The sequence below is a fragment of the Thamnophis elegans genome, chromosome 12 (genome assembly GCF_009769535.1).
Source record: "Thamnophis elegans isolate rThaEle1 chromosome 12, rThaEle1.pri, whole genome shotgun sequence".
NCBI lineage: Eukaryota > Metazoa > Chordata > Lepidosauria > Squamata > Colubridae > Thamnophis > Thamnophis elegans.
The window spans coordinates 12,092,133-12,106,090 of NC_045552.1; the positions used below are offsets into that span (position 1 = coordinate 12,092,133).

At 37.9% G+C, this 13,958-nt stretch overlaps 1 protein-coding gene across 2 annotated transcripts in view; it reads left to right on the forward strand.

Annotated features, from left to right (window-relative positions):
• Nucleotides 1-1,132: 1,132 nt before the first annotated feature.
• KDM1A (lysine demethylase 1A) overlaps nt 1,133-13,958 on the forward strand; it is a 29,607-nt gene continuing 16,781 nt past the window's right edge. For both annotated transcript variants that reach the window (XM_032227507.1, XM_032227508.1), the window contains exons 1-3: nt 1,133-1,535; nt 3,702-3,867; nt 10,174-10,233. In XM_032227507.1, the coding sequence (XP_032083398.1) occupies nt 1,191-1,535; nt 3,702-3,867; nt 10,174-10,233 (571 nt within the window). In that variant the 5' untranslated portion in view covers nt 1,133-1,190. The remainder of the gene's footprint in view (nt 1,536-3,701; nt 3,868-10,173; nt 10,234-13,958) is intronic.

Below are 13,958 nucleotides of genomic sequence, written 5' to 3' on the forward strand. Positions count from 1 at the left end.
GCAGTTAGACTTATATACCGCTTCATAGGGCTTTCAGCCCTCTCTAAGCGGTTTACAGAGTCAGCATATTGCCCCCACAGTCTGGGTCCTCATTTCACCCACCTCGGAAAGATGGAAGGCTGAGTCAACCTTGAGCCGGTGAGATTAGAACCGCTGAACTGCAGATAACAGTCAGCTGAAGTGGCCTGCAGTACTGCGCCCTAACCACTGTGCCACCTCGGCTCTTGCATGCTGGCTAAGGAATTCTGGGAGCTGAAGCCGTTGCATCTTCCAAGTCGCCAAGGTTGAGAAATACCACACTAAAAGTCTGTAGAGATTCTCAGTCATCCAGGTCATGGTTGTCCCAAAGCTGCTTTTTCAGGACACAACTGGACTTTCTTGTTTTTTTGTTTGAAGACGTTTCGCTTCTCATCCAAAAAAGCTTCTTCAACTCTTGAAAGGATAGTGAGGATTTATATTCCTTGAAGACAGCTGGTCATTTGCATCCTTTTTGAAGGACTTGGAGGTTCATCTGTGTCCTCAGGGTAACCTGAGTAGTGCTTAATGGTTCCTGTAGTCTGCAACCTTTCCGAAAATCAGTTTATACTCCCACACCATTCTAAGGGTGTTCATCCCACATTGCATAGCTATTTCATAAGATCAGAGGAATTCAAGCTTGGCAACTTTAAGACTTGTGGACTTCAACTCCCAGAATTCTCCAGCCAGCATAGCCATAGCATGGCTGGAGAATTCTGGGAGTTGAAGTCCACAAGTCTTAAAGTTGTCAAGTTTGGGGACCCCTGTCATAGATACAAATCCTTCCATTCCCCACTACCATCCAGTCAGAGTTGAAGAAGCTTCTTGGATGAGAAGCGAAACGTCTTCAAAGGGGGGGACAAGAAAGTTCCAGTTGCCTCCTGGGAAAAAAGCACCTAAATCCTTTGGTTTTCCCATCCTCATCCATCCAGGCGCAGCTGCAATTTAGCAACCCACGGCTTTGCACGTGCTGCATTTACCTGGGACTGAGGCTACGGCGCGCGCGAAGGGACAAATAAACCCCTCGTTCACTCTACTTCTCGACCGTTTCTCAGCAGGGCGGAACCGGCTTCGGGCGGGGCTAGAAGGGCGGTGACGTAGCCGTGGGTGGGCGGGGCTTCCGGCGCGCCCGGCCTCCTCCGAGCGGACTCCCCTTTGTCCCTCAGGCTGAGGCGATGCTGTCGTCGAGCAAGAAAGCGGCCGCCGCGGAGGCTCCGGTAAGCGGCGGCGGGAGCGGCGCGGGGAGCGATGGCGCTTCAGAAGCGCCGGCACCCCCGCCGCCTCCGCCGCCCCCGCCGCCCCCGGCCCTCTCCGCTTCTTTGGGGGCCGCCGCCACGGCCGCGGAGACCGGCGGCGCCTCGGAGCGAACGCCCCGTAAGAAAGAACCGCCGCGCGCCTCGCCGCCCGGGGCTTTATCCGAGCCGCCTCCCGCCGGCCCCGGCCCAGCCGTGGGCTCCGAGACGACTGGAATCGCCGAGACCCCCGAGGGCCGCCGGACCAGCCGCCGGAAAAGGGCCAAGGTGGGTTGCTGCGTCGAGTTTCAGGGTCTGCCCCTGAGGGGGGCGCTCCCAGAGGAGGAAAGGAGCGGAGGTCATGGTCGCCTCAGGCCTCGCCGAGCCCCTTTTCCTTAGAGTCCCCCTCTCCCCGGTTCGAAATATAAAATTAGGACGGGGGGGGGGAAATGGGTGGTACTTTGGTGACCTTCATCTTGACCTTTTGGGCAGGCCTGCATTGCAGGGTTGTTGTGAGGGCAAAATGGGCGGGAGAACGGCGTTTCCTCATGAGTCAGGTACGGGGCTTCTTTAGCCCCTGCCATTAGTCTGCAGATGTTTTCCCTCATAATGTATTTCTTACAATACATTCTTCCTCGGTCCAAGAGGAAGCTTTAAATAAAAGTGGCCTTCCCTTAGAGCAGAGGGTGGCTGGAGAATTCTGGGAGTTGGAAGTTCACAAGTCTTCAAAGTTGCCCCGTTTGAAGACCTCTGATCTATGAAATAGCTATGCAATCTCCACTGAACTGTATGAGTGATAGGCGAGTAACAAGGCTAAAGCTAAAATTCAGAAAACTCAGCCCCAAATCTGCATGTGCTGCACTAAGTTGAACTAATCTTGCACAAACAATCCAAAAGGAAAAGCAGAAAAATAAATACTTTGATGACTTTGAAACATTAGATGTAACTGGCAAGCTATTGTTGTAGCCCAACAGAGCTATTCTCCATCAGCAAATTCAATTTAGGGGCACCAGGATTATTCAGAAAAAACATCAAGTGATGAATACTATAATTTACTTGATAAATGCTTCTGAATTTTTTACAGGGGAGTAGAAAATTTAAAAAGAACATGGAGGGGAAGAGAAATAGAACCACTCTCTTGTTTGCCAAAACAGGAACAACTATGCTCTTAATCAGAGGTCTTCAAACTTGTCAACTTTAAGACTTGTGGACTTCAACTCCCACAATTCTCCAGCCAGCAGAGCTGGGAGTTGAAGTCCACAAGTTTTAAAGTTGCCAAGTTTGGGGGACCCCTGTCTTAGAGAGAGATACATTTGTTTTATTTAATTCATATTGAAATGATTGAAAGCTTATCTAGAAAGCTTATCTAGCCATGGTAAAGCTTGATATTCGAAAGCTTAGTGTTGAAAGCCTTATATGGTTTCCAAACACACTTTTTGCAGTTTAAATTTCCGAAGGGCTATAAACCACATTTCACTGAAAGCAAATTTTATGTTTGCTCAATATAAAAATTGTATTGAATTCCCCAAAGCTATTTTTGCCTCTTTTGTGGGGTGGGGAGCTGGCCTGCTGCATACCCATTCTAAAATCCTTTTAATGTCCCAAGCTCATAAAGAGGTGGACAGAGATGTAGGATTTTTTAGTTCTTGGATTCTTCTATAACTTCATAGCTTTATGGGTGGAGTCATGATACAGTTGTTATTCCCATTTTCCTTTTTCTTTTTGCCATTTGCAAAATATCTTATGGAATGTTATTTGGCTAGAAGAAAACAAGTGGGAGCTTCTAGACTTCTTCTGTTCTTCCTGGGAAGAAAAATATGACTATTTGCAAAATTACTGAAATAGTTCTGAGAAATTATGTAATTCCATATTCTTTTGCTATCTTGTCCTATATCTCTTATGATTTCTGATCAGTTTTCCTCTGTGCCAGGTTTGAGGGAAAAGCTTAGTTGTGAATGTGAGGTAGAATGTGTGTGAGAATATGACAATGGATAATATAGCATGAGAAGGGAGTGACTGTGTATATTATCTTTCATAATAATAAGCTGCACTCCTAAAATTAAACTCTCTTGTTGAACATTATTTTGAATAAATATTTCAGAATTGTATAGAATATTGAATTTGCAATAATTGTAGAATGAAATCAAATTCTATATCAAAAAACACTGGTAATGAACAGTTTTGAATTTGTAATCAAATTAGGAAATAATTTATCTTGCCCTGCTTTGGAATCTGTAATGACTATGTGGATTTCTTCCAGAATACATCATAGGGTTAGATAATCTTATACAGGTAACTCTGTGACTTTTTTTATGATGTATTGCATCTTTAATTTAAAGCCTGTTCAGATTATTCAATACAATTTGCATTCATTGTTTTTGGTATTAATCGCCTCTTCCACAGCAATTTACTTGATCGGTCAACTTTTTTTTTTCTGGCCAACTCCAATTACAGGTGGAATACAGAGAAATGGATGAGAGCCTTGCTAATCTTTCTGAAGATGAGTATTACTCTGAGGAGGAAAGAAATGCTAAAGCAGAAAAAGAGAAAAAGCTACCGCCTCCCCCTCCTCCTCCACCTCCTGAGGAAGAGAATGAAAGTGAGCCCGAAGAACCATCTGGTGAGTGGAATATCCCCATCCAGCAAGGGAACAATTATTTTACTCCTGATATATTTGTGTTTTTTTCAGGACAGCACAGAGAGGCACACACCCTAATCCTTGAGTTCGCCATAGGTTTTGCTGTGAAACAAAGAAAAAAGATTATTTCTATTGATTTCCTTTTTTCTCTTTAAATATAGTCAGCTATATCTTTAAGTATTGCACGTTATCATATTTTAGTTACTCAGCAAGATAGAATTGTTAGACATTGTTTAGTATAATGGTTTACTTGTTTTGCAACTAAGACTTATATAGATTTTGTAAATAAAACAAGTTAAATTTTTGTGAGAACTGTTTATATTTTTTCCCTCTGCACTCTATTAAATAATGACCAGATATTTCTATTTCAGAGAAAGAGTCATCCTGGATGCTAGGAAAGTTTCTAGCATCTTGTTTTGCTAAGGTCCAACTACATGTACAGTATAGTGTTAACATTGTGTCGTACCTTATGGAAAAGGAGTTGACATCTGCCTTTAAAAAAAAACACAGTTAATCTTGCATGGCACATGGTTGGAATTGTTTCAATTAAGAAGATGGCATCAGATGAAAAGGTATAATTTAGAAGATACCACAGTTTGGTTTTAGACAGTTGAATAGATCCAGGTTTAGCCATTTTTGAATTGTTGAATAGATCCACTTGGAGTAATGAATGAACTTTATAACATTAAATAACAAGCCAGTTTGTTTAAGTGTATTTGGAGTTGTGTAAGTAGGTTAAAGATTAGTTTTGTGTTTCTTGACTATATTATTTGTGGAAGAGACATGGCTTGATAGCATTTCTAATCTATATATTCTCTAACTTTCAATCTTAATTTGCTGAATTGTGCTAGGCGTTTGTGTTGCTATTCTTAATTAAGAGATGCAAGCTTTGGCTTTTGCAGCTAGATATTTTTGCCAGTGTTCTCTGAACTAGAAATCATTTGTATCCTTTTTTCTATTTAATACTTAAGTGCTGGGAATGTTTTCCTCTGATGCCAAAAGTCAATAAAATTTGTCAATTGATATGAGTGCAATTATAAAGATAGCAGAAATAAAAATCCAGTTATAACCTGCACTTATATGGGTAGTAGATAAATACAGTCTTCTCATATAAGCATTCGTTTCAGGGTCACCCAAGCTCCTTATTTCAGTGTGTAATATAGGGCAGGCTATTGGGAAATAATTGGGGTTCTTGCTGATCTGTTGCAAACCTACCAAAGCTCTATCAGTAACTCTTATTCTCATCCATGTTCTTTGTATTCTGTGTTACATACATAGATAGTTCAGAGAGAGCAAGAGGGAATTCACAGTTAAACCTGAATATTTTGAAGGTGCAGATGTATCTCCAAATTGCTTATCTAGGAAGCAATACATTAGCATTATTTGCTAATTTATGTACTATATGAATCACAGAATTATACAGTTTATTTGAATTCACTTCTTTACCTCAAGATAAAGGGAGGCACAATAATTGCATAAAGCAAATACGTTTCTGCTAATAGGAAACTCTCATTGACAGTTTAACTTCATAAATTTAATTAATTAGGAATTTTAATGTTGGTCTTTGAAAAATGTTTTGACTACAGTGCATTCTCGTGCCTTACTACTTTGTCATAATCTTATTTTTGGGGGAAAAAATATGTTTCTACTGACTGCAGAGTTAGCAAAACAGTACACTGGCTTCAATTTCAAGGCTACAAGGTATCTAGTTTTTATCTTTATTCATTCTTTAGCATTTATTTTCAATCTATTTCTGCTGTCAGCTTGTTTATGATACATCAGTATAAATATATATTTCAAATTTTGTCAGCATGCGTGTTCCTTTTCCGGATCCCAAGTATTTGTTTCATTGATTGATTGCCTTTTGTTCTAGAGCTCAAGGCAGTACGCATAGCATTTCCTTCTCTCCTTTTTCCCATAGCAACATTCCTGTGAGGTAGGTTGGATTGGGAGGTCTTGACCAGTCCAAATTCACTCAGAAAGCTTTTATGGCAATTAGTGGATTTGAATGTGGATTTCTCTAGGGCTAATCCAATGCCGTAACCACTGCAAAGTCAGGTTTTATTTTCACTTCTATAAAAGTTCTATTACTTCCCTCAGATCTATTCTAACAAACATATACTTCCTTTTTCAATTTTTTGTCATAGATATTTACAAGTTTAGTACAAGGTTTAGAATGCTTCTTGATTGTTTTCTTTGGAATCTTTAGAAGAAGAAGATTAAATTGTTCATTAACCACTTTTTATAGCAAGTAACGATACTTACAAATTTTAATTGGTATAATCAAATTTCACTGGTCTTTATATTGGGTAACAATTTTATTTAAAGTGCATCATTAAGCACATTTATCTCTTCATGTAAGACTTGATTGTTTTACAGATTGGTGGAACAGCAAGGATTTGATAAGTTAATTTTTCGTAACAAAAATCTGCTGTTGATTTGTTCAGAAAATTGTACCAGAATATCTGAATAAAACATGTTACAATCCCCCAATTGTAATTTCTGTTTTTTTTTTTAGATTGCAACAAAATGAAAGCTTTCAATTAAAAGAAATTCAGCAGCTTTGAATATATCTCTGACCCATAAATATTTCATGAGCTCTTCCTGCACATGAATACTGGTTCAGAGAAAAAGGTTCTACTACTTTTTTATTTTTGTCAGCAAAGAAGGAGAGTGGTGCTAGGGTTACACTAAAGAATGTTGTTGTAATAATCTTGCCATAGAAAAGGGATGCAAAATGAAATAGGCTGAATTACTTTCAAATATCTTGCAGTAAACATCGGAGAGGTTATGAACTGCACAACACAAAAGACTACTGTTTTGAATGTATTTTGTAGAGAGTGAAAATAAAAGCATGTAGAAATGTAGGAAGAGAGAGCTGAGTTCAAATGCAGAGAAGTGCCCTGGTCGTGAGTTACCATATTTTTCGGAGTATAAGACGCACCAAAATATAAGACGCAGCAAGGTTTTGAAGAGGAAAATTTAAAAAAAGGTTTTGCACTCTGCAAACCTTGCGAAAACGGGCCCGTTCCCCCCCCCAAAAAAGGCATGAATAATCTTTAGGGAGCTTGCAAAGTGCTCTTGAGGTGGTGGTGGTGGGGGCAAAAACAGCCCATTTTTCATAACAAAAAGGGCAATGATAGCCTTTAGGAAGCTTATAGAGTGCTGGGGGGGAGGTAAAATTGAGCAAAAAACGGGCCATTTTTGGTTCATTCCTGCCCTCCTTTTCTAAAAGTTTCTAGAGGCTATGCATGGCCATTTTGGGGGCGGAGTTTCGGGAGGCAAAAAATGCTGTATTCAGTGTATAAGACGCACACAGATTTTTCAGCCTCTTTTTTAAGGGAAAAGGGTGCGTCTTATACTCTGAAAAATATGGTAAGTAGTACAGGTGCCATGCAAAAACACAGTTTGAGCATTGCCCTCAAAAGCAAAAGAAAGCAATTTACATGCCTTTTACCCCAAAATACAGAATAAATTATGTTTTCTTAAAATAATTATCTGCAAGTGGGTTACAAAGAATCAGTACGTGTATAATTCAAAATCATAATCTTGAGAAAAAAGAGGTATACACATTCCTGAAGTTAAACTCTAAATTGTCTTACAAGGAAAAAGACGGGGAAAAGGCACAGTACAAAAGTTATTTAATTTAAAAAGAGGCTTGAGTGTCTCTTCAGCTGCAAATATTGTTCTAGCATGCATCTCTCTACATTATCTGTTAAGCAATTAAATAGTCTGTCATATTTGAAAAATATGTTTTAGTTCAATGTACTCTTAATTCTTATTTATACAGTAATCATACAACTTTATGTTTTACTGAGGTTGCTGTAAGATGTGAAGGGGAAATCGATATATGCTAATGTTTTTGTTTGGAGGAAGTATAAAGCTTAATTTTCCTACAGTACAGATTATCTACTAATTTGTTTTTCTACAACAGAAAGGGTATACTCTACCAAGATTGAGAATTACTACAACTCACATCATCCCTCATTGGTGGCCATGCTGATCGTACAATTATACTTAATCTACATTTAGAGGGCTGCAGAATTCCCAGCTGTGTCATATCTATCCACTAAATAATTCCATGTTTCTCTTGATAAATAGAAACCTTGTTATTATACAACCATCTCCTTCCAGGTCTTAGCCATTCCCTCAGGTTTTTGTTCCTTTGTAGTACTGTTAATTGTGCAATCCCTCTTTCCTACACATTTCTTTGCTTGCCTTGTCCTTACTGTAGCACTTGGTATGCATTAAAGGGGACATAATGTTAAAAATCTCATGCCTTATCGCATCCCCCCCTTTTAGATTCATATGTAACCTTTCTATTTTCTTCTATGTCCGTTGTCCCCTTCCGTACCCAACTCCTGTTTAATAGCTACGTAAAGGTTGACTTTTTAATAGGACACAGATGAGCTTCAGTAAGCAATTCATTTTTCTATAACACCTTTAACTCCCACTGCATCTTCAGATGTGAAAAAGTGTTTAATCCCATATAGGTTGCTCCTTTTTGCAGATGAAAGGAAATTAGGAAGAATTGTGGGAAGATTTCTTCAAAGTAAGATAAATTTTGAAGAAAGCTTTTCTTGATTCTCTCTTAGTAAGGAGGCTCTGCTGGTTATGTGTTCTTTAAAGTTATTTTACTCTGAGTTAGGATCCCCTCCCCCCCAAAAAATATTCCTTACTGCTAATGAGGAAAAAGAACTAATGGCACAAGAGGGAAATTATCTTTTTCTGTCTTTTGGCTTTATGGCAAAAGGAATATATTACTGCCTTTTGTTTCCATTTGCTTTTTGGAAGCGGCAGTAAGAAAGTTGGTAGTTCAAGTACAAACGATCCTTCCTTCTGTTGGACATGCCATAGGTTTCCGGAAAGCATATATATTTGGGGTGTTCTAACAAGACAAAATGAATTAACAAAGTACAGTGTGGTATATTTATTGTAAGATACTTGTTAACTATTGTTAACTGTTGCTCAATAGCCCTTAACTCAGTAAAAATGGGTGAGGTTGTATTGTGTTTTGGCTGGACCATAATCACTAGCTGAGTCCTCATAGTTTCTTGTATTTATCAAGGATGCTGTGCTTGAGTCTCTTCTACTGACAAGACTGGATAGACCTTAAATTATCCGTAGGGGTGGAACTTCTAGTGTAAAACTACTTTGATAAAGACTACTAATAAATATCTGAATTACATAACTGTATTTGCATGGGATTTTTTTAAAATTAAGGTTTATTATATTATAAAATACAAATAAAAATTTGAGAAAGTTAGAGAAGAAAAGTGCAGAAAGATAATTATATAACTATATTTCTAAGTCTTCTGAAATGAGACATATGGTAGAAGAAGCAGTGCAAGTTTTTTTTCCAGATAAACTTACAGTTTAGCCTATGGAAAAATAGGAGGAAACTCTGTTAGGTATGTTTGCCCTCTTCATTTATTTATAAAAACAATAAAAATGTGATTCAAATAAATAGATAATATTCTGTCCTGCAAGGTGAAAGTTTGATTTATTGAAACAACTCAAACATTTCTTCAGAGTTGTTTCAACAAATTATTTCTTGAAGTGTTCACCATTATTTAAATACCTGTTTTCTTCTGGTATTGGTGAAAAGTGGAAATGAGAGTAGAGGGAAGATTAGGGCTTCCTTCAAGTATATTTACTCCCTGCCTCTTTCTCTGAATAGGTCGAAAGGTTTAACACGGAGGGATAATTCAATGAGGCTTGAATATGACAGCATTTTATATGATGTGTATTCTAGTAAAGGCTACGTAGCATTTAAGTACTTCAAGGTGCACAAAGTCAGTCTTAGAAAGTAAGAGATTATGGGAAAGAAAAAAAGTATATCAGATTTCTAGCCCTTTAAGTAATATGTTTCCAAGGACATCCCAACCAAGACTTTAAAAATCCTTGGTGTTTCAAACCCTTGGTTAGACTACTCATCTAAATGGTCTTCCTAATTATAATGGGAAGTATATTTTTTTATTTTGTCATAAACTGTTAATACATTGGTTCATGCGTATTTACCTACCAGGTGCCCTGAAAATACTGTGTATATCTTTTCCCTATAAGAGTCTGACAAAGGGTTCCAACAACAAGGATGAAGCCTTAGAAGACTGGAGAGTATGTGAAAACCATGACTCAGATTTCAGGATTTGGAATTCTCAGAAAATGTCTTCCCTTCATTAGTTGGTGAACTTCTAAACTTGAATCGCCAACTATCAGGCCTTCCTGTCCCCAAATGACTTGAACTTATGGAGAAAGGTCCCTGAGATCTCCTCTTTCCTTCCACAGGGCAAGCAGGAGGACTTCAAGACGACAGTTCTGGAGGGTATGGAGACTGCCAAGCATCAGGTGAGGGTGGCGTTTGATGCTTGCCACTTAGTAGCAAGAGCCCCCAAATCAGGGATTGATGCTTGCAAGTGTGGGTGGGCGGGTGGGCCAAGACTTAATATGAAGTACAAGGGACATGCATTTGCCTGTTGAAAAAGGAAAGTAAAACTTTATATCCCAGCTGGTGGAGACATGGGGAAAGAAAACATTCTGAATTTTTTAGGCAGAATTCCCAACCCTCTGCTCTTCCGTGAATTTGATGGAAATCAGAGGCTTATGTTTATACAATTTAAAAGGCAGTTTCCCTCCCTCCTTTCAGAGCTGTAGGCCTTTTCCGTTACATACTGTAATTCTGCATATGAGTCTCAAGAACAAACAACTCCTTAGTTAGATGCCCCACACTTTGACCAATTTGGCTTACACTTTCTGGTTTTATATCCCACTGAGAGTTAGACTTATTTTCAAATAAATATACATAGAATTGTGCTATTAATTTAGAGATTGATCACAAATCTCTTAGTCTCTTGCTTTGACCACCTTTTTGAAAACCTTTGATACAAATGATACTCTTCAGTTCCAGTTCATGCATGCAGGCTAGAATGTTTGTATCTAAGGACAAAAGTGGTCAGTTTAAGGTGTAAATTATTTCTCTTTGGTCTGCTTTTTAGAGCAATTTATCATGTTTAATTTTTTGAAGCCTTACCTGTTTGAGTGGTTATTTTGGATATACATGCTGAAGATATAAAAGTATAGACCTTGAAATAAATTTATTTGGCATGTCTTATTATTTTGAAATATGGGTTGTGTTTCAAATTTTGAGCAGACAGCTCTGTTAAGTGCTGCAATGAAGAGGAGTCTTGGCAAGTCTGAAAAGAATTTAAGGTCCAACTAATAATGTACTAGATGAGACATTTTGGGTTTTGGTGGTTTTTTTAAAAAAAAAAATCAAGAAGGTGGTATGCATATATGTTCTGGAATTTATTTTATTTATCAGTGGTTCAGTAGAGAATAGAATAGAATAGAATTCTTTATTGGCCAAATGTGATTGGACACAAAGGAATTTGTCTTTGGTGCATATGCTCTCAGTGTTCATAAAAAGACAAGATCAGTTGGGAAATATTATCTTAGCCAAAATATCTAGATTTTCCAGCCAAGCTCAGGTACTCAGGAGACCCTTTATAGCTTAAAAAAGTGAAATATACTTTTGTATAGTTTTCTAGGCAACTCTGGGAAAGGAAAAATTCCAGGTTAATATAGATTTGGACCACAAGAGTGTCAACTTCCAATCACTATATTCAAAGTACTGCATATTTGTGTCAGGGACAGAGATGGAAGGTTCTTCCCGCTAAGCCCCGAATCTTCCTTTCAGCAAAATTTCAGTCCAGGACAATGTGTTTTCATGGCCTGCATTTCCTTTGAAAAGAATATAGTTAAGCTATTAGTTTGACTTGTGGCTTATTTACAGTAATGATATTTTATTTAGCTGTCTTATATCATTAGGCAGTCATTCTCAGTTGAAATGGGAAAACTGATCATATTATAGGACAACATATAGCAAAAGATGATTTGTGAGACTAATCTATTTTTGTTTGTACAATTGGTTATATCTGTTACATCCATGGATTATGTAAATGTCACTACACTTAAATCAAATATGCAGATTTACATTCATACATATAATGCACATTTCAGTTTCTACTTTATAATTGCAAGCTTTTGTCTACAGAAGAGCTAATGATAGAAAATAACATTTAAGAGAATCAGTGTTACGTGCTATGTCATTATTCAGCTCTTGCATTCATACTGTGGCTATACAGAGATCTAATGTTTGTAAGAATATGCACTATATCAGTTGTGTTTCCTGGAGGTATAAGTTGTAGCTGAAAGTGCTGCTGGCAGACTTTTGTGAATAGAGACAATTTATAGAACGCAGTACTGGATGAATTGCCCCATGGATTTGGTCCAGCGTAAAGCTAATTTTGTTTCTATAAAAAAGTTCATTACCCCATCCAAACTGCATTTGAATCTCATGGTTTGTTTTTAAAAAATTAAGATTTATTTGCACTTGGCATGTTATGAATATTTAATCAATTTGTAACTGCAGCATAAATGTTCCAAGAGCAGTTCAGGATTTATGTTTTGCCCAAAGCAAAAATCCAGCAGGAAGAGAAACATCAGTGCCCTAATTCTCCCATTGGTTGCTGACCATAAATAATGGGTAATATTAACCCAGACCTCCATTTATGCAACCTCAAGCCTCCATTTATGCAATAATAATTGCAATTATGCACATTTGTTGTAGATCAAGTATCCAAATGAGCATATGTAGAACCTTAATACTAGGATTTTGTACAGAGATAGAGGCTGCTTCAATGTGATTTCCTCCTATGTTCAACTCTAGTAAGTGCTCAGGCACAATTGTTTTCTAGTGATACATAAATCATAACTTCAGTTTGCTGCTGTTTTTCTAGTGCAACTAAAATATCTGTGGTTTTCATTCTGAAGTTCTAGAATTCCTCAAGGGTTAGAATTTAAAATATACAAACTTATATATTAGGCATGTTGGCATCTGATATTAGAAATCTAATTTTTTTTTCCAGTAGTTTGGCTTAGTGAACACATTTAAAAATGTGAGAAAAGTAGCCAAAAATATGCTTGGGTTTTTCACCCAGAAGCTAGAAGGTAGATTAAGTCTGGTTTATGTAGTACGTGAGGAGCTTGTGTGACCCTGTCTTGATTGTATCTTGCAAATTATCTTCTTGGTTGTATGCCATAGAAAGACACAATCTTGACTAGATTTAAAGGGAGCAGCTGATAAAACATTTCATTCTATTTCAATGTGGCTAATATTTTAGGAGTTCCTGAAATTAATCTGTTAGTATGCTTTTATTTTGTGACGCTACTTTTATGTGAGAATGAAATCCCAGATTTTTGCAAAACTGCCCACCTCCTCCTCGTCTCTTCACTAGCTTATTTTTTTAGCATGAGCATTAGATTCTCCCATGCTATGTATCAAATTGGGCATCAAGGGATCTCCAATATTTTCGGTTTTGGGAGACATCTTCCCCTGTTTAGATTCTTGAAGTTGTCTAGGAATGTTCTTCACCATGTATTTCGAGGGTTTCCTTTGGTCATTTGACATTAGGATCCGGTCCATCTCATTGCCATCTTAGGAATTTGGTTGTTCTCCATAGTATATGACCTGCACGTTGGCCATTGCCCATCACAAGCCCAAATGAAAAAGAAGGAGGGTTGGAATCTCAAGAAATTTAGTCAACCAGCTTACTGGGCCAGCAGAAATGTATAGATAGCCCCTTACTTATGACCACAATTGAGCCCCAAATTTCTGTTGCTAAGCGAGACATTTGTTTAAATGATCACATGACCAGGGACACTGCAACCATTGTAAAGAGGAACAAGTTGCCAAGTGTCCTAATTTCGATCACATAACTATGGGGAAGCTGCAATGATCATAAGTGTGAAAAATGGTCAAAAGTCACTTTTTTCAGTGCTGTTGTAACTTTGAACAGCATTAAATGAATCATTGTAAAATGAGGATTACCTGTAGGAGGAAAGGGAGAATTGTATGGGGAAAGAATTAGTGTAACTATCCAAACACTTTATCCTATAACCCAGGCTAAATAAAGCTTCCTTATTAGGTAGGTGTGACTTGCTGTGAAATCAGTGTCAATCAATCAATTTTCTGTATCCTATTTTGCATGTTAAATGATGTGTAATAATTTTTA